The sequence below is a fragment of the Copadichromis virginalis genome, linkage group LG2 (genome assembly GCF_057382275.1).
Source record: "Copadichromis virginalis isolate Kocher_CV1m ecotype Utaka linkage group LG2, C_Virginalis_male_GT1.1, whole genome shotgun sequence".
Taxonomy (NCBI): domain Eukaryota; kingdom Metazoa; phylum Chordata; class Actinopteri; order Cichliformes; family Cichlidae; genus Copadichromis; species Copadichromis virginalis.
In genome coordinates, this window is record NC_140619.1 from 34,282,303 (window position 1) to 34,309,932 (window position 27,630).

Sequence of the window (27,630 nt, forward strand, 5' to 3'; positions counted from 1 at the left end):
AAGATATTCCACTTAAAAAACACTTTGAGGCTCTCTTCATTGGACCGTGGCACTCATTTAGACTTAATTGTAGGCAAGCAGTAAAAACAAAAATATTCTCTCACACAGCTAACTAAACAGACCTTGAAATACAAAGCACACAGCCCAACATAGCGCTCAGAGAGACAGCGGTTTAATAAAAGCAAACCTTTTATTCTAATCACAAACACAACACAGATACATTCACATAAAAGTGTCCAAAACAAGGCAACAAATACAATTTAAGTTTCCCCACTCAGGGTCAGACCTCGGCGCCAAAAGACTACAGATCCCAGAGTTATGAAGGCGGCTGAGAGTGAGGTGAGGTGTTTGCGTGTGTGTGTCACAACTTTACAAACAAAAAGTACTCTACCATTAAATAAAATGTAAACATAAAAACAAAAATCGCTCCATTTTAAACAAATGTGACGCAAACTAAAAATCACTGGAGGAAAGCACAGCCAGGGTTAAAGGAGAGATTCACTGTTTTTAATATAGTTTACTTTAAAATTATACTCATATCTTGTTATCTATATAACCAAATAAATGGCCACTTCCTCCTGTCCTTAACAGCAAAGCATTTCATAAATGGCTAAGCTGAAATTAAAATTGGAAGCTGGACTTGTAAATGAAATTCCCTCCTTTTGTTTCCTTTTGATTTAAGCTCACCTTTCTCTGGACATTTTCTAACCTATAAACATGAACTTTGGATGTCCACGTGGTGGGTTACACCAGAATGTAAAAATTCATGTATTCATTCTAGTGGATTGCAGCAGGTACTGTACTTGCAACATAATAATTCTGCATTTTCTTTATTTTTGGTCCATTTTTGGCCCAAACATTCTGACCCACAAATTTTATAACGGAGGGCACAATCATCATTTATTATCAAAGTTGCATTATTCACTTTTATCTAACTTCCTTAAAAGTTGATACAAACAGAGAGTCAAGGGTATGAATATATCTTCAGAAAAAAAAGTGTTGGTCTAAGGTAAAAGAATAAACCTGACTATCTGATTATAATGCTATCCAGGGAAACTTGGGGTCCTGTCAGCCACGTGAGTGTTACTTTGACACATTAACACCACCCTTAACATGGTTGCCCATCCCTATTACATTGAGAAAACTTCTCTAACAGCTCGAGGAGCATGGCAAAGTTTCCAAATTTCCCACATCTAAATCCAATTAAGAAGCCGCAGGACATGCAAGAAAAATCGAGATCCATGGAAGCCCCACTCAAATAATCTGCTGTCAACATCCTGGTGCCAAACACCATGGACACCCCAGAGGTCCAGCGTCTGTGCTGAGAGCTTTGTTGAAGGCAAGAAGGGAACCTTATTGTGGCTGAACTGTTTACAGTGACATAGCCAAGTAAGATATACTAATATGCAAGTTAGCATGGGTGTTGGTGTCATTTTGTCTGTTAAGCCAAATGTCAAGGGGGTAAACAGAAGAGCCGAGAGAAAACAGAAACTCTCCAGGAACTGTTCTGACTGACTGGCATCCACACAGCCAGCTGGCACGCAAGTAGCTATCGCAACACAAAGAAAATTTTATGAATTAGTTCTGGAAATATGGCTGCAAGTGTCTAGAGTAAATATTCCACAGAGTCAGAGTCTGTTCAAGGGTCATACCAACCTTTGGTACCAACCTTACCAAACTTAACTACAACATGCAACTCCTTCAATGTACGTGAGGACCTGTGAGTATAACTTTAAGTAGAATTAAGAACCTATCCTTTACCAGATCAAATCCTGTAAACACAATGGTGAAAATCTGCTGTTTTAGGGTACATAACAAACTTGACATTTCTCCCAACTCAACTACAAAACGATTTACATGTTATCTACAAATGTGCAAGAGAAAAAAGAAAATAAATTAAAAGCTATTCATTATAAGACACCAGCTTAGTTCATCTAATTCTAACAAAGAAAAGCTTCACATGTTTAGTTTATGGGAATTTTGTTTTGTGTAACTACTGAGAGTGCTTTAGTGTAAGACACAGAAGCAGAGCGGGAGAGGGAGGAGAGTGGGAATGCAGTGTGTATCACCATACATGGAGCGGAAACCAATCCAGGTTACACTGAGTCATAGACAAGCTTATCCCAGTCTCTCTCTATCCCCCCCACACAGAGACAAACAGAAACACCAAGATAGGGACACAAAGGTGCAAATTCACAGCTAATAATTCATACACTCACACTATGTTTTCACACATTTTTTTCCTAACACCTCCCCTCTACGAAAACACATTCAAGTGTCCAAAAATAAGCCACCTGAAATGGTTTAAAGATTCAAACATATTTGCCACAACAGGCCTTCCTTGGCTTGACCCTTTTGAAAAACAAACTTATCTTGACAAGTGCTTGTTTAGAAAAACACCAACTAGGCACCGTTTCATGCAAAGTAAGAACGGGCTAGGCCCATAACTTAATTCTGAGTTACGAAAAACTAAACAATCCCTTTGGAAAAGTGGTTCAAGAAACATCAACAAGCATCACTAAACCACCACCTCAGTACCTAAATATACAGGTGGGTGTAAAGTGACACCATTGTGATGGACAGCAAAGTCTCCATGTGGTAATTTGTGGATAAACTAGAGGCCATTAAAACATTTTTGGATCCACAGGGGAGGTGTTTATTCTGTCAGTGCAGGTCTAGTTTCCTGCACACACACGTAAAGAAGTCCACAGCTGATTGCAGCTTTTTAAACTGCTCCTGTGTTTGTTTCAATGTTTTAATTGCTTTGAGTCTGTTGTGCAGCGGCTGTTGTCCATTATTCAGGTTCATGGTAAAGCCAAGGTGAGTCAGGTGTTTCCAACAGGTCTGCAAAAAACCTGTATGCAAAAACAAGAACATTTAAGGCAGTACTTTAGTCCTGGGTCAAATTCACATCCCTTTCAACCGATTCAACCAAGTTATATGGAATATCTCCTGATTTTCCTTTGTTATGATAAATATTAAAGGCTGTGATGATTTTTTCCCTGTTTAGAATAAGAAGCATATTTTAAAAAAAGGTGTAAACCACCAAAAAGACGCATGACTCACATGGTGATCTTGTTAAATTAAAAGCAACCAGATAAGCATCAACATTTGTTTCTGGTTTCTGTATTTCACATAAATTCTAAACTATTGGTGCCTGTGTGTTTGCACTAAGTAAAACAAATTAGCTTCAAACCTGAAAAAAAAAAACAAAAAAACAAAGCAAAACAAACAACAAAAAGTAGTGACAATACAAGTATTAACAGCTTTTTCCTTAAAGTAAGTGAGATCCCTCTGCTGGAGACAGGGAGTCATCACATTTGCCCAACTTATCATGACAGATTTTCATCTTCCCCCTATAAAGTGAATGAGAGAGACTAAAATATGCAATTATGGACCAGACATGGGTGTTGACCGAAGTTTGAACCAATTAACCTTTAGAGTTGATCTGGATCTACTTGATCCAAGGACTTGGAGGTATATTCTTACTACCTGATTTTTTATTTTATTTTTTGTTAATATCTTGGGATGTTAAATCTATTTGAAAATGTTTTTGTTTTTTTTAATAGTGTCTGGAGTTTACCTCTTGCTGTGTTTTAATCCGTCTCGTCCTGTTCTGCGTCTTTCTGGGAGACAGGTACTACAGCGGTGCCCAACAAACCTCTTCTCACAATATAGGGACATGCAGGACCACTGGGAATGTCAGCAAAACCTAAAGGATGGAGAGGGGAAAAAGACGGAGGGTTAAATAAAAGAGTTAGTAGAAAATAGATCAGAGCGAGAAAGCACAGAGACAAGGAACACAAACAGGTAATCCACAGGGAATCAAACACTCAGAGACTGTATGTACTTATGAATATCAACTGGTGACTCGGCTGTGAGAAGAATTTTGTACTAATTGGTAAAAAAGTTTTACGCAACTCCCTCCAAAATAACTTTAATTACTTTTCCATATTTCACTCTACAGGCCCACAAACAACAAAGTTACCTTTCATGACGACTTCCGGCAGGCCGTAGGGTTCGTATTCTGTGTCGTCAAAGGCAGCTGACAGCTGCGTCCTGTTGCGGCGAATTCTTTCAGCCAGACGTGCCGGGTCAGCCGGGATGGGGAAGGAACCAGAAAACAAGATTTTGTCTGACGCCGCCTCCGCAGATAACTGGACAGGAGACACAGGAGGGGAATCCACTGAACCTTGTTCTTCCTCCTCCTCAGTCTGAGTGTTAACACATACTGTTGAAATGCCACGAGGATTCAAACTCTCCTCTGTCTGACTGCTGACACTTTTCATTTCTATCTTGACAACGCTGTCTGAGGAATTAGTCGTTGTGTTTAGTTTGGCTTCTGTTTTGGTCGAATCTGGCTCACAGACTTCGCCTGAGTGATGTTGAGCCATTTTCTCCAATGTCATTTGGATGAGTTGACTGTCTCTTCTTACTTTTGGACAATTATCTGACCATTGTGTGAAGTTAATCTCCTGGTTTTCTTTTTCAGATTCCTGAGTCAAGAGACAAAACAAAGTGACTGAAGAATTAATAATTAATCTGGTAAACAAATAAACGCATATGCCTAACTGAAAACCATTGCATTTTATTCAGTACTGAGGGCAGACAGGTGTTTTAAGTTCAGGTGTAAAAGTACAAATGCTTTATTTTATAGGTAAACAAAACATCTATTTTAAATTTCTCTAATATGATAAGAATTGCTATTTACAACAGGAGCAGCTCAGTTCTGGCCCATTTATTATTAAAAATAAATTTCCCCAAATATGTAGGCTTACTTCTCTACAGAAATGCCTTTATGTGCACTGGCTAAAAGACTTCCTAGATCCCACTAGCAATTATCTGGAATTATTTAATTTAAAGGACTCTTTTTTTTCATTGTAATTTACACTAAATTACATAATGACAATTAGCCGTCTGGTACATAAGTGAGTGACAATTTATAAAAATCACCTGGTCAGCCGTGGCAGTGTCCTGTCTGTATTCTTGAAAAATTTCAGCAGTTTTAAAGGGATGGAGGCTCTTTGGTTCCTCAAGGTTGCTGTTCTGCAGTCTTGTGGTAAAACAAGCAAAAGTTAATCCCAGCTGATACCTGTACAAATATACTTAATATATGCGTTTAACACACACAGACACAGAGGTGTGATCAGTTACAAGTTATCTCTGTGATTACAGAGTGTTGTGTGTTACCTGGAGAACAACATGCGGCCCTGAAGTCTGTTGGAGGAGCAGGAAACGAGTAACTCGTCTTCTCTGATGACTGTGATGGTTTCCTGGCTCTTCTGTCTATCCAGTGTGGGTGTCTGAACCGAATCCTGAACAGGTAGAGTTTGAGGCGAGCACTGGGTCATCTCATCTGTTTGCTCCTGGTTTGACTGGGACTGTGTCACAGCAGAGGTCAGTTCATGGGTTTCACATTCCTCAAATGTTGGTGCTGTTTGGGAGGCCAGTCTCCATACAGCAAGCTCCTCTGCCTGCTGCTGGGTCTCCTCAGAGAGAGCTCGTACCCTTATCTGCAGTGCCTCCACCTGGACAGAAGGAGAATGACAGTAGACTGAATCAATCGGACATAAAACTTAAATATAAAACAAATAAAATCCACAATATTATTAAAAAAGTAATTCTATATTCAGCAATACAGATCTTATTGAATATTTTAATGTCATAAATCATTTGATACTCAGTACTGCGAAAGAGTCGTATTAATTTGTCCAATTACAATTTAAGCCCCTAAAAATAGGGGAGGGTATCTATAAATATTTGCAATTTCTAAATTATATTTTTGTTTAAGCCCTTGAGTAGAAAGACTCTACTTCAACTGGATTTTAACTGCTTTATATAAAATCTACTCTGGCAGCGTACAGAGCCAAAATGATGAAAATCGTGCCATTACCCAAATATATCCACTAGTTAAGACTACCATCTAGCGTCTCGTTCTCCATTAGCCCACCTGTATAATTTTAAGTCCTATACAACTAACCTATTATATTTTTGTCACTTTTCATCTTTTCACATAACTGAAGGAGAAAAATCACTGCCGTTACCTGTTGTTGTAGTTGAGTTACATGCACCTCAGACATTTCCTCCAGGTCTTCTTCAGTTCTTGTGTTTATTTGGTCTTCCTTTTTTAAATCTTGTCCTTCATCTTCTTCCTCATTCATACTTGACTCCAGTCCCTCAGTCATGACGTCATTCAGCAGACTCAGTGTCCCGTCTTCTGCCAAGCAGGACAGTGCAGCGTTTGGTGTGTTTTGGCTTTGTGTTGGATCCTCTTGATTTTCAGCGTCAGTCTGTAATGTCGGGTTTTGTGCGTCAGAGATGGTCAGGCCCTCAATTCTTTGTTTCAACAGCTGATTCTCCCGTCTGAGAGTGAGCAGTTCAGTAAGGATATCTGCTTCTTTAGCGCTTTGACCGCACTGAGTCTCTACCATCACACAAGCAGAGTCAGGGTTACTCTGAGTTTTGTTCGAGTCTATAGATTCAGGATGCTGGTCCCCTGTTTTATTAGCTTCTTCACTGCTATCAGGTGTTGCCGTTTGAGTATCACATGTCTCTGGCTGACTTGCCTCACACTGTGCTTTCAAGTCACTCTCAGGCAGTGACTCTGCAATTAGACAGGTGACTCTACTCTCCATTTCCTGTTTTAGTGAGAGCTCTGAATTCTCCACCGGCTTCTCATCTCCCTGTTCTTCACTTTGTATCTGTTCCTCCACCTCTTTGACCATCATCTTCACCTCATCCTTTTTATCATTCTTTAGTTCATCCAGCTCTTGCTTGCATTGTAGTAGTTCCTGTTTTTGGCTTTGGAGGGCGCTCTCCTTCTCTTGTAGCTCAGTTAGAAGGCCTGCAATGTGCTGACTCTGCTTCTCAAAGGCCATGGTCAGCTGCTGCGTCTGACGTGTCACCTGACAAGAAGAGAAGGTTGAAAAAAAAAAAAAGAAGAAGAAATGATGACTAGAGAAAGTAAAAATACCACTGGGGTCTGCACTTCACTGGTCACAGCTCACAGCACAAAACACATTTTAAAAAAGCAAACCAAAGGCCTTTTTCTTAACCAATCTTACTTCCTTGAGGAAAAATGTGTATAAATGCAGTGAATTTGCTGTTGTAAATTTAAATCATTATGACCACTTGTAAATCAGGGCCACACAGAGACTCAGGTCACCTTACTGGATATGCAGAGTTTACTTTGCTTCTATCAGGACTGATGTTTACCTTCTCAGATTAGCACTGAACTGATACCTGAAGTCTTCTTATCTATCTGCTCGGGTTGCATTTAAACAGTTTGCAACTGTTTTATTGACTCCTATACTTTTCTGTATTTTCTTTTTCTTTTTTACTGCCTGCTTTTTGTTTGTCTTTGACTGGCAAATCTTAATTAACTCTTTCGTAACCTTTAGTGGCCATCTTATTTCTTAAATAACTTACAGAAGGAAGTAACGTTTGATTTTTTTTTTTTTTTTTTTTTTTTTACTTCAGTGAGATCAGTGATATCCTAATTTTAATATTGTGCTTTACAATAACACGATTCATACACTGCTCAAAAAATAAAGGAACACTTTATTCTTTTTTCTTTTTTTTTTTTTACCTTCAGGACTATTAATTTGGTCGGTTAAGTAGCAGAGAGGGAGACGTGCAGTTACGCTAGGAGTGCTGGACAGAGCCATAGAAGGTTGTAACCCATCAGCACCAGAATCTGCTCCTTTGTGCAATGAGGAAGAGCATGTGCACTGTTAGAGTGCTACAAAATGACCTACAGTGTGCCAACTGGTGTTTTCAAAGTGTCCCATAATTTTTTTGAGCAGAGTATGAATTCAAGATTTAGCGATAAACGAAAGTACAGTGATGAGACATGAATTAAGCTGTTCAGAAGTGCAGAACATTCGAGAGTGACTGTTTAATACAGAAATACTTAGGTTTGAGAAATGTAGTGCACTAATCTCTATATCCAGCATCATTTACCTGGCTCTGCAGGGCCTCCAGTTTAATCTGACACTGATTAGCACGCTCTGTCTCCTTTGAATTCTCATTCTTCACTCGCTCCACCTCTTTCACCAAATTAGAGGCTATAGGCTCAGCCTTCTGGGGGTCTGAGGCTATTTGGCCCATCTGAACATCATCTGACAGAGGAGAGTGCTCGGCATCTATCACATTGCTCTTTTCTTGGATGATGCCTGCTGCTGTCTGAGAAACAAGCATGTTGTGTTGGTTGGTGGACTGGCAGAAAAGGAGGTGCTGCTCTGGTGAAGGCAGGAGTGCGTGGCCACAGCTATTGATGTTGGAGTTGAGCTTGTCATCACGAAGAGTCAAATACGTCAGGGGAGTGTTTGCATCTGTGTGCTTCTCTTCTTGTGTGTGTTTTCTTTTTTGCTTCAGTTCTTCCACTTGAGCTTTAAGTTCTGCCACCATCATGCTCAGCTGTTCCTTTACATTAGCATCTGTGTTTATTATTTGGCTTCTCTCCTCTTCCTCTCTCTTTTTTTCTTCTCGCTCTAAAGCCAGCTGAGCTTTCACCTCCGCCAGCTGTTTTTTAAGCTGAATATTAAGCTCTACCATTTCACTCTCCCTATCTTGTTGTTCTTTGTTTTTCTCTTCCTCCTGCTCGCTTCCCCTCTCCTTTACACACTCTATGTCTGCCTCCAAAGCAGTCATCGCCCTCCTCAGCCTCTCTGTCTCAGCTCTTTCAGTCTCCAGTTGTGTCTTCCATTCTTTTTCTTTCTCCTCTTTCTCTGCAGCCTGGCTGGTGTGTTTGCGGCTAAGCTGTTTAAGGCGGGTCCTGGCTTCTGTCTCAGCTCTTCGTTGGGCTTCCAGGTCCTCTAGTCGTTTCTGCAGTTCTTCTCGTACATCTTGAAGCTCTGAACGGAGCATTGCATTCTCCTTTTTGAGGTCTTCAGAGGGAACGGTCTGCTCAGACTTGAGAGCAGGTGTCTTTTCTGCAGAAAGGGTCAAATTTTGTGTCTTAGGTGAGTGCTCAAGACTGATCATTCTATCAAGATCTTTAGCGTTAGAGTTGTTGATGGGAGTATGAGAGACGTCACATTCTATTGCCTCATTTATAACTTTGTTCTCCTCTTCATTAATTTTCCCTTTGTCTCCTGCTCTCTTTAAACACTCTGAGGAGTCTGGGGAGATTAGGGCACTGATGTGTTCCGAGTCAATTCCTTCTCCTGGCTCTCTGTCAGAAGAATAAGATGCTCTGATATCTGTCCTTCTCTCCTGTGCATCCTCTTCTTCCCTCCTCTGCTCAGCTCGGTTTGAAGAAGGCCTCTTGGTTTGGGCTGACGGTCGAGGATAATGAGATGAGGAAGACTGAGATGAAAAACTCTGTCCAACAGGGCAAAACTGCACAGATTGTGGAGGAGGTGCTGACTTTTGCTCTAGAATTAAAAGGAAAAACATTTTTAATATGTACAAACAAAAAAACTTAATAAACATGTGCTCTCTTTCTAATAAACATGTGCAGTAGTGGAAAAGTTAAGTGTATTTTTAAAAGGATAACATTCATCTATCACTAACCAGCAGGGAGCAGCACTGGGATAAGACTTATGCGTGAAAGACATTGAGTATATAACTGTCATGCACAATCTAGGATTCACCCTCTTCAGTAATCAATCTCCCTTTTTTGCTGCACAAAATAATAAATTACTACAGGGCAGCATTATCACAATAAGCCCACTAAAGGACACCAGTACAACAAGCTCATGTTAAGCATGTGAGACTCCAAAACCCTGACTCTTGTGGAGGGAGGAAAGACAAGATACTCCAATCTACCATGACTAATAAACAGATTTGGCTTCATCCCCACAGTTTATGCCTCACCCTGTAGTTCTTTCAGGAGACACAGGGTGTCAGCTCGCTCATCTGCAAGTCTCCTCCCCTCCTCTTCCAGAGCTCGCTCTCGCTTCCTGCTCTGCTCCAGAGTCACAGCCACGCCCTCTGCCTCACGCACAGCTTCCTAATGCAAAGAGCAAAATTAGTCAAATGAGGTGGGATGAATCCAGTCAAATCAAACTTACTGATTTTTAAGTGTTCAGCTTAGCTGGAGGGAATCTTCATGACCAACGATGGACTTTTAAGGCCTCTTTTTCAAATATCTGTCAGAAAATTTGATTGATTTCCAAAATATGTCTGCCATGACATCTTTAATGTCAGTCTATATTTTCGACCTTGTGATATTTGGACTATAAATGTTATCAATTGTGCAAGAAGACTGCCAGATGAGGACATGCTGTGTGTAATATAAATGGATTAAGAGCAACCCAAACACAGTGTCTCAACAGCTAGAAACCACAAACAAGCTACAGATGAAGGCAGTATTAGTACGAACTATGTTGCAAGCTTATGAACATGTAAAGAACTGCTACAAATTCTAAAAATGTGGGCGTTTTACATCTTCTGCACTCTCAGCTTAGCGGGGTGCAATACAATAGTAAATGTTAATTTGGAACCTGCACAACAATAGCAAATGTCCTTGCGCATCAGAAAGGCTTTACTAAGACTTTTAATCATGTAAAGTTCATTCCAGGGCCTGTTGGCCAAGGTAAGTCAGTGGGCACTAGTGGGCACTACAACAGACAGCCATTCAAAGGCTGTTTTCTTGTATTTGTGTCAGTGTTGATGTGTGTAGTATTACAAGTATTACAAGACACAACTAAATAACAGTGAGGATAACGCTAATCCGATATCTTTAATAAAACATAATGATGGAGCTGGATCCACACTTATTGACTAACATATGGCACATAAGATGGTCATTACCCATTGCTCATCTAATGAATAATTAATGCAGGCCCTGACTCCTAACAACGTCTGCATGTATCAGTTGATGATCACTATGTGTTACCGTCAGTTTGGCTTGTGTCTGTGCTTCTTTCTTCTGGCTCTCCTTCAGCTGTCCCTCCGTCCATTTCAGTTTCTCTTTCAGAGTCTCCAACTCTTTCTCCAGCGCCTGCTTCTGTAGAGAAAGCTGACAGAGGGAATAGCGAAATAGTGAGAATGAATCCAAACAACACAACAGAGAAGGTATTTAAAAAAAGAAATTAAAGTAGGGGGAAGAAAAAGCAAAAACAATAGGAGAACTGAAAAAAAGGGAATGACTTGTTTGCCTTGTTTCAGGTGCAGGAATCATAGCCAGTGAAGGGAACAGGAAGCAGGACAGATATCGATGTGTCTAACATATCCTCTGCCTCTCTCAGGGTTATCAGCAAAGACTCAAGTAGATTAGCTTCCCACCAGTTCTCATCTAAAAATTCTACACGTTATACTCATATAACTGTATATATGTAGCAATATTGTAATGTACTGAGTAAATTATTTGCTAATTAATTATTTTTAACTTCAGTGTAGCTCTTTAAAGACAAACTTTTTTGTATTGGTCACTAATTAGTCACTTGGTTTTGTTACAATATTGAGTGACCCAGTAATTCTCAGTCAATGAAATGTCACATGTAGTTTAACAACCAATCAAATCTGAAAATATCTGATACTGATTTTATCAGCTCACTTAGTGAATTTCAATATATGTAAAAAGAATTAAAGAGAAACTATAAAACACATTAATCAGGTATTGGATTCTCATAACTGAAACTTCATGCATGCACAAAAAACAAAAAACAAATAGTACGACGCAAATTCCACAAAGGCCTGTATAAAGTGCTCATTACCTGCAGCTGAATGTTGCTGACCTTGTATGTGAAACTGTGCTTCTATTGTTAATTTACACAGTATAGCTTTATCAGATACAAGATAACACCTGTGTGGTTCACAAAGAGCTTACAATAACGTTTAAAGGACACTAGTAAAACTGAATAGCTATTGTTAAGACGGTATTTATATATACACAGAAGGTTATGGACTAAATTTATTTTCTTAGAGATTTTTTTTAATCTAATAAAAAAATTAGTGCCACATCATTCCTTTATGTTAAAGACTTCCAAAGTATAATTTTTAAAAAAGGTTTTTAACCACAAACAAAATTTGCACTCTGCATTCATGCAACATGCCTTAAAACGCTTCATACAAATCTTTCACCGTCATCCCACAGCCACTGTTTCACGCCTTCTTTTGCTGAGCACTCCATTTCTCACACACAAGTTCCAAGTTTCCGAGTGGTTCAAGCTTCCATAAACAAAGAAAAACTGAGCGGTCACACTGTCATTACCTTCTCTGCTCAACCTTTCCACTGGGGGAGAAACCGAGAGGAGAGGAGGACGAAGCGGAGAGGAGAGCAGGTGGAGGGGAGAGAAATCAGAAACACAGAGTCGAAGACAGTGAAAAAGAGAGAGAGAGAGAGAAAACATCACAGGCACGCAGAAAGTGTGGGAGAAAAAGTGCGATAAATTCATTGACCTTGGGTCCATATAATAAAAACAGTCCCAGGACAAGCAAAAGGTAAGATGGGAGAAGGACAGAGAAAGGAAATACTAAAAACAGGAAAGGTAATGAATGTATAATAGTATAATTATAAATAATAGCATAAACAAAAACAGTATGTCATATCTTTTTGGTCCTTGGTTTCCAGTGCTGATAGCAACTTTATCTTGATAAATGCATTTGTATGCATGTTAGAGGACTTGTTGGTCTGGTTAATGTGTAATATTTTGAGCGTATACTTGTACATGTGTGCGCATGTACCTTGTCAGCCTGTGCCTGCAGGGCATTGTGGAGCGTTCTAGCTTGTTGAAGCTCCTGGTTGAGCTTATTCACTTCCTGTTGATGCTGCTTCTCCAGACACTGCCTCTCCTTCTGAAGCTCTGTCAAATCCTAGAAACACACCAAAACCCCCCCCCCCAAAAGAATCCATCAATCTATGGAAAAAAGGAAATCAAATGAAAAATGATTTTCCCTTGCTTTGATGTTCATCTCACCCTCTGATGTTGTTTCTCCAGCTCTTTGGTACGCTGTTGGTGTTGCAGTCTGCTGCTTTCTGCATTTTGCCTCTGACACTTAAGCTCCTCTTGTAGTTGCTTCAGTCTTTGCTCAGCTCCCGACGCCTGTCATGGGAAAACATATGCAGCTGTTTACCCGAGTTTTGCTCTATATGATACATCTGATATTACTTAACATCAGGTACATACTGTTCAATGTCAGTGAAAACTGATGTGTTTGACTTCTTATCACCAAACCAAATCTTTTGCATTTAATTTGCTTATGACTTGAGATGATTAAATCTCTGAGAATTTTGTCCTGATGCAAACCAAAGTTCCAACTTATAGGCAGTTTTAACACATACACTCCATGTGTGAATATGAGCATAAATTGCTGTATGTCTCTCTCTGGGCCCTCTGTTAGACACGGGTCTTGCCCAATGATAGCTAGGATAGGCTCAAGCCACCCACTACCTTGAAATTGAGAAGCACTAAAAAAGCTGGATGGATGAATAGATGGAGGGCATAAAACACTTCATAATGCTGGTTTAGCTATACAAATAAACATTATTACTGTTATTATTCATTTGTGAGAACAGCTCTAATCATTTAGCACTGTTAATGGAAAAATTACTGAGGTTTTTCCTCGTGAAAACAAAGCCTACAAAAGAACTCCTCCCAAATCACAACACTGTAGCAGTAAGATAACTTCGTGGGTTTTAAATGTGTGTGCTTGTGAAAGATACTGCAGTCACACAGTAACTAAACTGTTTAAAATGGCCAAATGTTTGTGTTTACATTTTGTAAAACATAATTATGAGTGACTTCCAGGATTGCATTTATATCTTTTAACACATCTGTTACATTTTTTTTTCTTTGGTTGACTTGCTTAGTTTATTTCAGTCTTTCAACTGTGATTCAGAACGACCTCACACTGAGATGGTATTAATTAAATCGGGGAAGCACAACCTCACAACTTATTCGTACCAGATGGTTTTAGGCTGCTTTACAGCACAACAGGAAAAAGGACCACCATTTTTCCAGTTTTTTTCAAAGAGCATGTTAATATTTCAGGGAAGACAAATGTTTTGTTAAATAAGATCAACACCTCTGCCATGTCAAAAAAAACACCAGAGCATCAGGAAAATATGGAACATTATCACTGAAATGAGATGTTTGTTTTCAGCAGTAGTACTAGAAGCACCACTACCTGTAGCAGCAGTATATGTGCATGTGTTTACCCGTTCACTGTCCTGGGCCATACGTGTCTGTGCCAGGCTAAGCTCATTGGAGACTTTCTGCAGGCTGAGCTCCTTGGCGGCAAGCTCCTTCTTGGTTTGCGTCATTTCGTTCTGTATGGACTTCAACGTCCTGTCCTTCACCAGCAACTCCTCTTCCAGAGAAGACATACGGCTTTGACTTTGAGGCGACACTGACAGATGGACAGAAAGAAGTATGGTTAATAATTTCAACCATCCATTTTCGTCCACTTATCATCCTGTTACCAGAGAATGTTTATTAAATTCTGCGTTAGTCTCATAGAGATAGGAGAAAATTTATAAGCATTTGTTAACTAATATTTATACTTTTTTTCCGAATTTAAAGAGCACCTTTAATTAAAAAATAGTGCTCACAATCAGTGAGCTGGGATCATAGAATGGCAGAATGGTGGCTGAGTGAGTGGAGAGTGAGCAAGAGAATACAGGTGAATGAATAATTGCAAAAACAAACAAATCCATTTCCATGACCATTAAGAATATCTTGATTTCTGATAAAACAAAACAAAACAAAAAAAAACTGATGGCTGACAGTCAACAACACTTAGGGTCACAATCTATACACAATGATGCAATGAATCAAAGTTATAACTCTATATGATGCACTTAGATCCAGCCTGGGGAGGAGACTGATAATAAGGATAAAAATCAATTGTGTGCTTGTGATGCATTGTCAATATTTTAACTGTCCCATTTTACAATCTCTCCAGGCATACATTTACCTACCAAAGACATAAATATAATCACATTTTTTTTCCATTGCTAATCTAAAAAGGAACAATGTTTTTTTGCTACATACAACCCCAAGTATAAATCCTACCCAGTAGCCAGAATAAATCCTAAACTGTATGTTCTGTTATCAGGAGAAACATGGCTGCAAAAAGGCACACCTAAAGTAAACATTATAACCCCACCCCCACCCCTCATGCCAGTGTCCCAGCAGCTTTTATTGTTTCATATTGACCTGTCTCCTTCCTCCCCTGAACAAACACAAAAACACCCGGTGAGAGCGACAGTGTTACATCACAACTACAAACTGCAGTAAGAGTCACTCTACATCATGAAGCCGGCCTGGGAGCAGGCAGAGGAATCTCTGGCCATTCATTTCTACACAACCGCTTATGTAACGAGTGCAGCTGAGGTTACACATGTGCATGAGATTCATGGTGACAACACTGTTCACTTTTACTGATGTTGCTGTCACTCTGAGGTAAACCAAAACTGACAGAATTTCGTCATTTGGACAAAGCTTATAATAATATTTTGAGTGAAGTGGGCAACACATTTCAAACAGAGAGACCTCACAGTGTTAATTATGGCACCTGCCAGCAATTTTATCTATTGTTGTTATTATGTAAATTAAACAATAAGAGTTCATCTGACCTCAGTTTGCTGTACATCTGTCCTTTATTTAAATCTTTATTTGGCTTAGAATTAAACCCTTCAGTATAAACTGACCATTCGCTTTAAGTGTTTGCTGTAATAAACCCAGGCCCTGGAATAGCCTGTCTATAGACACAAGGTTGGTTAGCAATGTCAGCACCAGAGGTTGTACTATAAAGAGAGAATAATGGTATAATTATGGTAGACTGGCTATTAGAAAGGAGTTTTGAAAATAACAAACTAACAAAGTATGAAAAGATCACAGTGGTAACATATTCTGGATAATCATAGATAAAATCAAATAATGCATGCAGCATGCACATCAGTGAAAAATGAAGCAAATGCAGTGGTGCCTTAAAGCTGCATTTTTTCAAATGTCCAGCAGGAGGGTGACTCCTTTGGGTGACCTCAGTAAAAACTTTCCTGACGACTTTACAGGCTCAGTAACTTGTTTCAGATCATCTTACTATTAGACATAAAATCCATGAACTCCTCCTACAAGATAGGAGTGGAGCAACCAAACTTGACAGACAGGTACATTTCAGGCCTCTGAAGAATCTTATCTATATAGGATCATGGATAAGATCAGGTCATGATGTTGTCGAGAAACCTCAAAACAACAGGCTAAAATTACATTAATAAAGTAGAGCAGCACAGGAACACCCTGGCGCGCACGCGCGCACACACACGAGGAATTTTTCCTACTCAGAATTTTTTTTATCTTCAATTTAGTTATTTACAAGCAAGAACCAACACCCCTATTTCTTTTACTTGACTTATTGTGACTAAGTATATAAGTTTGTAAAAACAAACAGACCAAACAATATTGCTGCATGGGCATGTACTAGTATTATTAGTATTATCCAGTTTGCACATTGACTGACCACTTATCAATAACGTAAGAGTAAGAGTTCGCATCCAAGATAGGAAAAGTGAAAATATTCAGTTTGAGTGATTTAAACAGTGTGACATCACTGTGGCTATATCAACATAACATGCCTTAATGTACGGTAGGTTAAGATGATTTTATTTTACTTTAAATATATTTTATAAGGGTGACACAGTTTAACAAATAAAATACAAAACACGAACCTTTTATGTATTACATAGAGTTTCTACCCATTACTAGTTTCAACTGTTGCACGCAGTTGAGACTGGAAAGACTTTAGATTAAAACTGGACACAAGAGTCACTGGCAATTTGCTCTAACTGTGATATATATTCTCAGCTGAAAGCAGGCAACCTGTTGAGGCTTGCTTTAGTGTTACCACCAAAGAAAACCATGCAGTCTAGTAGTGCAATCTAGATGTTACCTACATGGATCCCGATTTGCTGCAGTCAATTTACATTTCTTTGATTGAATCAGAAATTGAAGTGATTTCTATGCATCGCTCATCATGGAACGATATCAGACCAGGGTTTAAATTTAAGAGCTCTAATGTTCAGCTGTAAAAAAAAAAGAAAGAAAAGAAAAAAAAATTAAAGAGTCAACTGACCCCTTTTATGCAAGCACGAACGAAGCCTAAGGAACCAAGCCTAGATTAACAAAGACAGTTGGTAACCACTGTTATCGTAGAGGGGATTATATAAATACATACATTTTTAGCACTCTCCAAATAGGTTTTAGAACCATAAAAAAATCTCATAACTAAACAGTTATGTTAACTGAGTCTTCATTCACTGAAGCATAAAAGACATTTTTTAAATTGAATTTATAGACATAACAGGACAATGCATAGGTTTCTCTAAAACAAGGTAACCAAGTTTTGCCTTTATTGGGAAAGGAAAAATTGTGATTACCAAAGCAAACTCTGATTGTAGTTTTAGATTTTGTTAATTTTGCTAATGTAAAAAAGCCTGGGTAATATTTAAAAAAAGAAGAAGAACAAAAAGTCAAATCTGCTCCTTATTAAGTTGCTGTGTGTGCTTTGTTGCTGAAGACTGCAGAACATCCAAATGAAAATCTAAACTTTGAAATCAGAGGGTGGTTTCACAGCAGGGGTACTGAGTTAAGTAGATAATAGCATATCCATACTGGCTCCTGTTGTTATGGTAATCCAGCTAGGTTTTTAATCTTGTTTTAGGATAAATGCTGCTGGCCTGAGTTGCGTGCGTATATATTTGTAATTTGCAAATGGATAACACAGAGTAATTCCATCCCCACTCACTGTCTGTCTCTGTCCTGCGGTCCTTCCCATAACCCCCCTGCTCTGACAGATGATTTGTGACATCAGAGGACGGCATCAAAGAGGGAGAGGGCAGAGGTCGCCTCCTTGCTGCAGGTTTTGTGTCATCCCGTTCCCATGGAAACACACCCAAGGGAGTGGAGAAGGTGTCCGATTGGACGGGTGAGTGGCTGTGGCGTGTGCTCTTGTGTTGTTGTTGTGGCAATGAAGGTGTGGGTATCTCAGAGAACTGAAGCCGCTGCTGAAAGGATGAGAGAGGGTTTAATCAAAGACAAAAAAGAAAGAGGAGCAGCATGAGCAGGAAGAGGCTCGACAAAAACAAGGCTCAAGGACTCAAGGTTTTACAATCAGACTAATGCAACTAAGAATTACTAACTGCTGTTTTATTCATAACTCAAGAGAAATTGCTTCAGCGTGCACAGCACCTTTAGTATATTTCAAATGCTGCTTCAGGATGAGAGATCGTAAAAGAAAAGTCAATGTTCAGATGTAAGAGCACAGACTTGCTGTTACATTTTCCTAAAACTTTTCTTTTGCCTGCCAGACCTGTACAAACAAATGCAGCAGCACACTATGATGAACGTTGGGAAATAATACAAGCAGGTGAAGCAGGGCATAATTTTACTGAAACACTCAAACCAGCAATAACTTAGTAGCTTGTCTGAGTAGTGAAAGCCTGTAACAGCATATTCCTCTGTACAAAGTTAAAAAAAAAACATTCCACAGAAGGTGCACTGAAGTACATATTATTATTGATGAACCTGGGACAACGTAATTTGTATTAAACCCATAAATAAAGTCATACTTCTTAAAAAAATACTGGTCTCATTTTTTAGGAATAAACTTATAAATTTCTCACCTTTTAAAGTTTTTGGTCTTCAGTTAAAAATGTGTATATAAAGTTAGATTTGGTCATCCTTTAAAATTTTTGATAACACTGCCAATCTTATCCTTTCAGCTGACTACTAGAAGAAAGAACCTTGCTGTTAAACAAAGAGCTGTGAGCCAAGGTGTTGTTTTTAACATCTAAATTTAACCAGAAAAAAAAACTCCATTATAAGGACAGAACAACTTTAAAATACGAATTCTTCCTGTCCTTATCACAAGGCCAGAATGACATTTGAAAAATACAATAACACCCTGATAACAGACACTGATGCTCTTTAACCTACTATAAAAACTCTTAACTACATTGTCATGTTTAAAAATAGAGAAATAAAGTACAATGTTGTTTCATCTGTTTTTTTTTTTTTTTTTAAAGCACCATGTGCTGCAGTAGTTCACATTTAAGAAACAGTTACAGCCATCTGGGCCACTTATTTGGAAAGACTTAATTACTTAAGACTAAAAGGAAAACTAATCAAATAAGGAGGGATGTTTTGCTTTGCTAATAAGACAGTTAAATCCTCCAAGTAGAGAACATCAGCTTTCAGCTACAATCCACAGCAGTCTTGGATTAGCTTACACATAGCTCAGTGTGAGAACATGTTCAGACTTACTCGGATGTGAGGAGCCCGGCTCTGCCCTTCATCTCTGTGCCCCTGTTTCTCTTCCTGTCGGCTCCCTACAGGGCAAAAACAAAGCATATGGACTGAACTTAGTACCTACAACCGATCACAAAAACTGAACAGGAACAACAGCTGTAAATTACCAAGTGGTTTAGTGACGAGAGGAAAGACAAACAAACTGTCCTTAGAGAGTAGAGGGCTGGGAAAGCAATGTAGCTCAAGGGGGTTTATTTATATCCACTGCTCATTTGGGACTCTGGTGGTTTAACTATTTAATTCTCTTAACTGTAAAGAGTTTTAATAAAATATTAGAAATAAACTGCCATAGAGATTAAACCAATTAATAATTTTACAGTTTAGAAAACTGTACCATTGTGTTCCCAGGGCAAGCCTGTATTCCAGCAGGGAGTAGAAAACAGAGAGGTATCTGGTGACCTGATGCTGTTCTGCAGCTTCTCTAGCTCGGCTTCCAGCCTGCCACAGAAAGAAGACACAGAGTGAAAGAGTTTAGAGTGGGAAGAGAAATGGAGATATTTCTTACAGGAAATGAGGGCTGAGGTCAAAAAGTCAGATTTGCTTAGTAAACATCCTAGCTGAAGGACGAGATCCAGTAGTATATGCAAAAACAATGATAACAGCTGGCTGAATTCTCTACAAACTGAGAAAAGCTGTTCCTTCAAAATGTGGTTTAACTCTTTTAGTCAAGGTTACACTAAGCTATCACTTATGAAAGAAAAGTATGCCCTCCCACAATTCATAGCAATATGTGCCATCCAACAATCATTTAAAAAAAATATTAACATAACTCATCATGTACTGTAGATGATGAGAGAGCCTTCAGAATTTTAGGTTGAGGAACATATAAGCAGTTTTTTTACTGACTGGTGAACCTCTGCTCATTTTTACTTCCGAGAAACTGTCAATTCACCTAATTAGTTCAAAATGTTCCTCCAGCTGTTGCTATTTAGAACCACCCTTCTTAACCTTTTTGATAATCAAATTCAATATAAGCTAATATAAGCTAAATAGTAAAATGTTAAAGTTGAAAAATATGACATTTTCTATGTTCTACTGTCAATAAAAATGGGCTTATGAGATTTGCAAATCATTGCATTCTGTTTTTATTTACATGTATATGGTAATCAATAGTACTTTTCTGTTTTATACAATAACCTGGTAATATAATGAAAAATCAGAGGGGATAGAGCTTTCACAGTTGCAGCTCCAAGACTGTGGAACAATATGCCACCGCATGCCAAGCAGGCTCCTTAACTTGTCATTTTAAAATCTTGTTTACATACTTTTATTCCCTGGCCTTTGACCCAGTGTGATATGCTTACTGTGTTTTTAAGTTGCTTTTTATGTAGTCCTTTATTGTTTAACTTCTACAGGTCTTATTCGTGTCAGGTTTTTTTTTTTTTACCCTCTGGCCTCTGTTCATCTTTTATGTTTAGTTTTATTGTACAGCACTTTGGTCAGACCTGTTGTTGTTTTTCAAAAGTGAATTATAAACAAAGTGGTATGGTAACCATAAACAGTTAGTGTACAATACGCCAATTAATAAATAAATAAATAAAGCCACTTGTATGCAAATTACTGGAACAGAGCAGAAGAAAACATATCTAACAATTACTTTGGCTAATGCAAGTATCAGATTGAATAATATAGGGACTGTACCCAATCAACATCCAAAAAGCTGACTGGGACATCTCCATTTAAGACAGCTTCCTATACTATCAAAATGTAATGTCTATTGTCTGATTTTTAGTGCTGCATGTAGTTCCAACAATCAGTTTTAGTTTTACCTTCCAAATCCCCCCTCCCCCCCCCCCCCCCCCCGCCCCCTTAAGACAGATTGTATTTAACTATCAAGTTTAATTCAAACTAAGTTATCCTAAGAATACCAAACGTCACTATATTTCAAACATTCAGTGAAAACAATACATAATACCAAAACCAGATGAATTTAAAATTGAGAGAAGCTTCTTGCCTCTGTGGTTTTTAGCTCATGCTGACCTTTTGATTTCCTGGGTGAGTTTGTTGTTGAGGGTACGAGCAGCATCTAGCTGGCCCTCCAAAGAGCAAACTTGGGCCTGCTTAGTCTGAAGCTCCTGCGTAAGACGGTCCCTGCTCGTCACCGCTGTTGTGGCCTCATCCCGAACGTTTTGGAGCTCTCGCTGCACCGACTGCAGCTCCACACGTACCTCCTCATACTTGGCAGAAAAAAGGAGGAAAAAGGAGAGAGAGGGAGAAGTATATATTTAATGATTATTTAAAGAAATCCTGCTACAGATGACTCACCCTTCATGACAATATTTGCACAATGTTATTTAGAGAAGATTAAAATTACAGGAACTGTATTTCCTTGAAGAGCAACATGTAGGTCAACTTTTTCTCTACATAAAATTTCTTGAAAAGCTAATGCATGATTTTATTCTTTTGTGTAATTCCGATGAAAAAGTGTGCATTTAAAGAAGCACTCATAAAAAAATACTAATTTCCTACAGATTATGTAATTTTTCTGTGGTCTGCCTAAGCGCTCAATGCCACAGCAGGTGGCAGGAGCAGCTTCCTAAGCCAGTGCCAGTGGATCCATGGTCAGCAGTCAGTGAGAGACTGAGCTCTCACTGATCACAGAGATACTACTTGTTAAATTTTAGATAACTTCCAAATTGAGCTTCCAATAAGAAGATTTCCTAATGTTAATCTAGATTTAGCATATTGTTTTTGGAAAAGGCAGCATTACATCAACCATAATAGGTACTAGGTGGTGCAGTAGTTAGTACTACTGTCTCACAGCAGCAAGGTTCTTGGGTTGAACCTGCTGGCTGACTCCAAAAATCCAGTCCAGTTCAGAAGCATGACAAAGTTAGATGATTTCTTACAGCCTTAACTAAACTTGGAAAGTCAACAGTACCAAATCACAAAGTTACTAATACTTGTGTTTCAGTTATTTGTCATGTAAATTGTGTGAGGAACAGTATAAGTGTTCATACTTTCACAGTTTGCTTCTCAAGGCTTGTATGGATGTTGTCCAGCTGCAGCTGTTTCTGCTTGTTTTCCCTGGACAGCCGTTCATGATGGATTTGCAGCTCCTTCACCTTTTGCAGGACCCGTCCAGACAGCCCTACTGTCCAGTCCTCCTCAGCCCAGCTCATTTCTTTCTGCCTGGGCCTGAAAGGGTGGAAAAATTATATCAAGAGCTTGAATCAAAGTTCATTTTTATTTTATTCCCTCAGAAGAAAACATTTCCTTTTTAAACTGAAAGGTCACTTGGTTTCTAAGCACTCGGGGTGACAGACTGTGCATGGCTTCACAAGGCATGGTACTACCTAACCTTTCCTATTCATAGTTGGCTGATCCAGAATAAGACAGCTTCTAAAGACATGGGATTTACCAGAACAAAGAGGAAGTATAGGCCATTTATAATCCCAGTCATATACTTATATGTGGCCTGTGTTATAATTAGTCATAAAAATGCTTCCTACCACTAATTTGTCAATCTACTTCTACAATTTTTTATATTTTTTATTTAACATGAACTGGCCTATTAGTGTGGCAAGAATAAAGGAAGGTTGTGAAATCCATGCATGATTAAGTTTCAATCTTTCATATATAAACAAAACAATGTAGGTAAATCAAATGCAAATAGTACTACAGTATAATTTATTACGAGTCATACCTAAATCAACTCTGCTGCTAAAATAAATGTAGTAACTTGAAGGTTAAGTGCGTATGCATGTGTTGGTACAGAGGATTCAATTGATAGCATGTATATCTAAACAAGCTTCAATCATGTCTGCCTTTGACTCCGTCCTGTGTTGAATGTTGCTAAGGCTTTGAACCCTCAGGAAGAAACTGGTTGTCACTGTTGGGCAGCTGTGACTCAGTGTTTCCCAACACAGCCTTCTTGCTACGCTCATGCATCACTGAAAGCTGAAAGTAAATATAATCTCTCTCAAATTTCAGGTTTACGTCAAGGTTCTTCCTCAGACAATGCCACATCTGATGGCTGTTTTAAAGGCTCTTGTTCAAAACATTGCATTTGCAAGCACTTTGTTAATTCAGACAAAAAACAACAACATCACCTGGACACGGATAAGCAGAATTAAAGATGAGAGCATTGGAATGAAGAAAAGCCTGACTGAAATGGCCTGAAACAAACTCACAGAGGTTTATTAAAAGCTCAGTTTGGACTTGGATTACAGCCTCAAGGCTGTCAACACCAAACTCACATAGTTTCTGTCATAGCATACGTGTCACGTCACTAATTACCTGCTTCCTGGCAGAAATACCCGACTATGACTGAGAGGAGCCAGTCACATAACACCCAGAGTGACTACAAAGACTGGACAATAACACTTTTGTACAGGGGACTTAAGTGTCTTTTCAGTTTCATTAGGATGACATGCCAATCTGAGCATTACTAAAAACAGTATACTGGTGCACAAGCTGAGTAGTGTTAAAGGCAGCAACTATCAATTACTTTAAGTAAGGATTCATCTGATTAATCACTATTAAGCTATAGTTAATATTTTAAATTACTCAGAGTGTAAGTGTCCCCATAAAAGTAAATTAACATTTCTAATCGATAAAAATATAACATAAAAGAAAAGTAGAGTTTGAGAAGCCTCGACCTGGGAGGGTTAGGCAACTTTTCTGTTTGATAGTTCAACATCGTTCATATTACTAATTACAGGTTCTAATCAAAGACCATGACCAGTTGTTAACTGCCAGGATTGGGTTAGATCTGCAGGTGATCTTGAGGTTGAAAATCTGGTTTTTCATGCAGTGCTCGTTTCACAATACAGCACATGACTGTCAGGGTGAAATTACAGAACTTTTTAGTGTTTTTGTTCCACAGACAACCTAAAGTCAAGAAAGAGTCAATAGTGGACAAGTGGTCTCAGGCACATACAGTCCTGTGACAAAATTGTCATAGGACTTTATGTACCATTAGGGCTGGGCCATATCATACCGTTCACGGTAATACCGGTATAATTTTGGGCAACGATAGCAAGATGAAATATCGCGTTAGAATATGGGTAAAACGCGCATGCGCAGTGCCTTTGTTTTCATACGCACATGTCGGAAAAAGCAAATCGTTGAATGAAACGGATGAACCAGAATTGGTTTGTAAAAATGCTGCAACTTCAGTGCGGAACTGGTTTGGCTTTCGTCCGTCAGATACACAACAAAGCACTATTTTTGGTAGAGCATGCTAGTGGGCTGTCATTATTATCGTGTTTTTTGGAAAATACGGCACACTTAAAATCAATCCTTTGATTTTTCTGAAAATCGACAGTGCCCCTTATAATCCAATGGGCCTCATGTATGAATTCTGGTTGTGTTTACTGACCTCGAAACGATTTTATGTACACGGCGCTCGAAAATCTGTCAAATGTTTTAGTACGACTTTGCTAAGCTACGAACCCGCACCGCTTGATGGATTGTCGGAGCATTACAGCTATCGTAGTCAGGAGCCTGGCGAAGTGATACGTACTGAGCTTCAACATAATGTTACCGTATTGTGTGTGTATAACCTCTTTTTAAGTTTTGTGGATATTATACATGGTTATGCTGAGGATATGTCGGCCAATTTCCACTGGAAATGCCTTTTGGTTAAACTTTCAGTAAGGAATTTGCATTTGCACTGTTAAATTTTTATATAACTTTCATGCACATAAAAAAAACAGCTGCTTGTTTAAGTGAAAATACATAGATTTATTTTTTTTCACTAATAAAGTTGTGGAGTTGTAAAGTATTTTGTCTAGTGTCAGTTATATCGTTATCACAAATTTTCAAATGTATATCGTGATAAATATTTTTGGTCATATCGCCCTGCTCTATGTACCACTATACTTTCTTTTTCACATGATAGTAAAACATCATATGTTGTCTTTCCCCTGCTCATATCTATTTCCTCTTCTTTCAAGATGGAGAAAGCCATTCAATATTTCATCTACCACAAGTTAGAAAACAGGCACCAACTTCAAACTAATAATTAATACAACAAATTATTTTTTTCTTTCCACTTTAAAACAGGCAGAGAAAACAGAAGGCCTTATACAAAAAGTAATGGCATGACAAAAGAAAGCAACTCTTTAAAAAACAAACATCAGGGGATTAAAAGATTAAAAGACCATGATCAAACATGTGATGTTAAAGAATGTGATCATTTTATGCTATTGCTCAAGACACCTTAATAAATAAAGTATTGAATGTCAGTACACAAAAAAGAGATGAGATATACAATTAGTACATTACAGCAGATAAAATATGAATACTACATTCGGTCGTACTGATCCATTATAATGTCATCTGATATTTGTTATCTTTGCACTACATTTAGAAAGCAATTTTATTTCTGTTTTATTTTTCTTCTGTTTATACTTATCTGACTTTAATCTGTATATAACGGGAATATTTCGTTTGTTGTATTCTGTTTTATTTCACCGAGTCACACCATACTTATTTAAGTTTATAAGTAGGCGTTTGGAATTCAACGTTATAGCAACTAAAAACGTCAAGCTTTTGGAATAACGTAGATCTCATCGTAAACACAACCTACAACAGAATACCTCAAATAAAATACACGATTACAAAAACAAAACAGCCCCATAAAGGTAGGATAAAACAAAAATCTCAAAGATGAATGTTATCCACACACACTTTGGAAATATAACCATTAATTTCTAATTAGGGACAAACGCACGTCGTCTCAGGCAGTCTCTTAATGAGGTGGACATGTGCAGATGTAGCACAATAATGATAATAATGAGGAGGAGGAGGAGGTGGTGGTGGTGGCAGGGAGCCAGAAGCTGGACCCTGGCCTGATCACGAGGTTCAAAACTCAACGAGAGAAATGACAACTTCAAACTAAATCTCACTTTAACAGCCACGGAGGTAGAGAGTGAGTAACAGCCGCAGTAAGACCAGCCGAAACTAACTTTTCTACCGCCTATTAGTGTTTGTTGAGCGCTGAATGACACACAACTGTAGCGATGATGCTACCAGCTAGCCACGCAGTAAAGCTACTTACCATTCACTACTTCAGTTACAAAGGGCGCCAGCCGCCGGGGAGGCGCACACACGCAGGCGTGACAGGGCTCTGTTCCCGCTGTTAGAACCAGGCTCCGGCTCTTCACTATTCGGCCAAGATACGTTTAAGTTTAAAGCGAGAGGAGCTAGACGTTAGCGTTGACTGACAGTTTTCATAGGTTGAGACGAGATGCCGCACGTCTCGTGCAGCTGACAAGCCGGAGTCGTTGTGGCACGAGGCGGAGCGGGGCGGGAGCTGGTGACGTAGAGGCGGAATGTTTTGGGAAAAGTCCTCGCGGGGGTGTGAACCTCTGATGACCCCTAGCGACGTCCATTGCCAGTGGAAACATGATGCTGCTAATTTAACTGTTGCTAACAAACTGCTCTGTATTTTAATTTTATACATTCTTTATATATTTTATTTTTATGTTTAATACTAATATGATAAATAAATAAAACTAGTAAAAATTATTTATTTTATGCTATATTAGGACAGTTTTTTTCTGTCCTGTCTTCCTCCCTTCACCTCCAACAAGTTGTTGATTGCACATTATTGTTTAAGTTAGTTTTCAGCCCAAGGAACGCACATAACCCACCACACCTGAACTATACATAGAATCTAAAAAAAAAAAAATCTGCAGGTTTAAAATTATTTTTGTTTGATGTTAACAGGAGATTAGTGAAGAGCTATTGAGTGTGGGTTTCCTTGTGGTTGTGTTTCAGGGCATTTTTCTTCTTAATGTCTATTTAAATGATGATCAAGTGACCTTTTTCCACAATTTAGTGTTTGCTTGTCTCATATTTAGTTTAACTGTGTATAATAATAATAATTTTTATTACATGACTATTATAATAAATAATAACAAAGTATATTACGCTATATAATAATATTTGAAACTGTAGTAAATGAATTAGGAATTAGGTATATAACACTTTCAATATTAAACCTCAGCAGAAACACACACGCAGAGGCGCACATATTCACTGACCAACCAAAAACAACCACAAACAAAAACACCATTAGAAAATATGGTATTAGCAAAGAAATATTATAAATGTAGGTGAATAAAGTGCAAAGTTTGCCTGATTTATGAAAGAATATACAACATCCTTAAGTATAATTGTTGAACAGTTGTACAATATGTACTTTAAGAGATTAAAATGGTATTGATAGAAAAATATTTGGTGGATACATTTTGGGATGCTTACAAGTAAATAAGCAAAATAGCCCAATGATAAAGGTTTCTTAAGAGTGAAAGCTTAAAATCTTATCTTCTCATACTGCCACTGTCTGGCAGGAGCAAAGCAAGGATCCACCCCTGAAGTTTGGCCACTCCACCCAACTCAAGTTAACAGGATATGCACAGAC

The 27,630-nt window shown here is 38.5% G+C and overlaps 1 protein-coding gene across 2 annotated transcripts; it reads right to left on the minus strand.

Annotated features, from left to right (window-relative positions):
• Positions 1-171: 171 nt before the first annotated feature.
• Positions 172-26,599, minus strand: LOC146717834 (uncharacterized). 2 transcript variants are annotated; one of them, XM_085431631.1, is made up of 18 exons: positions 26,263-26,599; positions 22,217-22,394; positions 21,237-21,433; positions 19,591-19,694; positions 19,212-19,276; positions 17,695-17,950; positions 14,108-14,298; positions 12,867-12,992; positions 12,634-12,762; positions 10,844-10,966; positions 9,820-9,955; positions 7,963-9,377; positions 6,045-6,905; positions 5,191-5,528; positions 4,954-5,053; positions 3,989-4,496; positions 3,584-3,712; positions 172-2,855 (listed from the first exon to the last, which is right to left on the minus strand). In XM_085431631.1, the coding sequence occupies exons 2-17, from the start codon at positions 22,376-22,378 to the stop codon at positions 3,597-3,599; spliced, it is 4,827 nt and encodes a 1,608-aa protein (XP_085287757.1). In that variant the 5' UTR covers positions 22,379-22,394; positions 26,263-26,599; the 3' UTR covers positions 172-2,855; positions 3,584-3,596. The 2 variants fall into 2 exon arrangements, with proteins under 2 accessions (XP_085287757.1, XP_085287747.1); XM_085431621.1 differs by having other exon boundaries at positions 17,695-17,953; positions 26,263-26,598.
• Between the last annotated feature and the right edge of the window lie 1,031 nt (positions 26,600-27,630).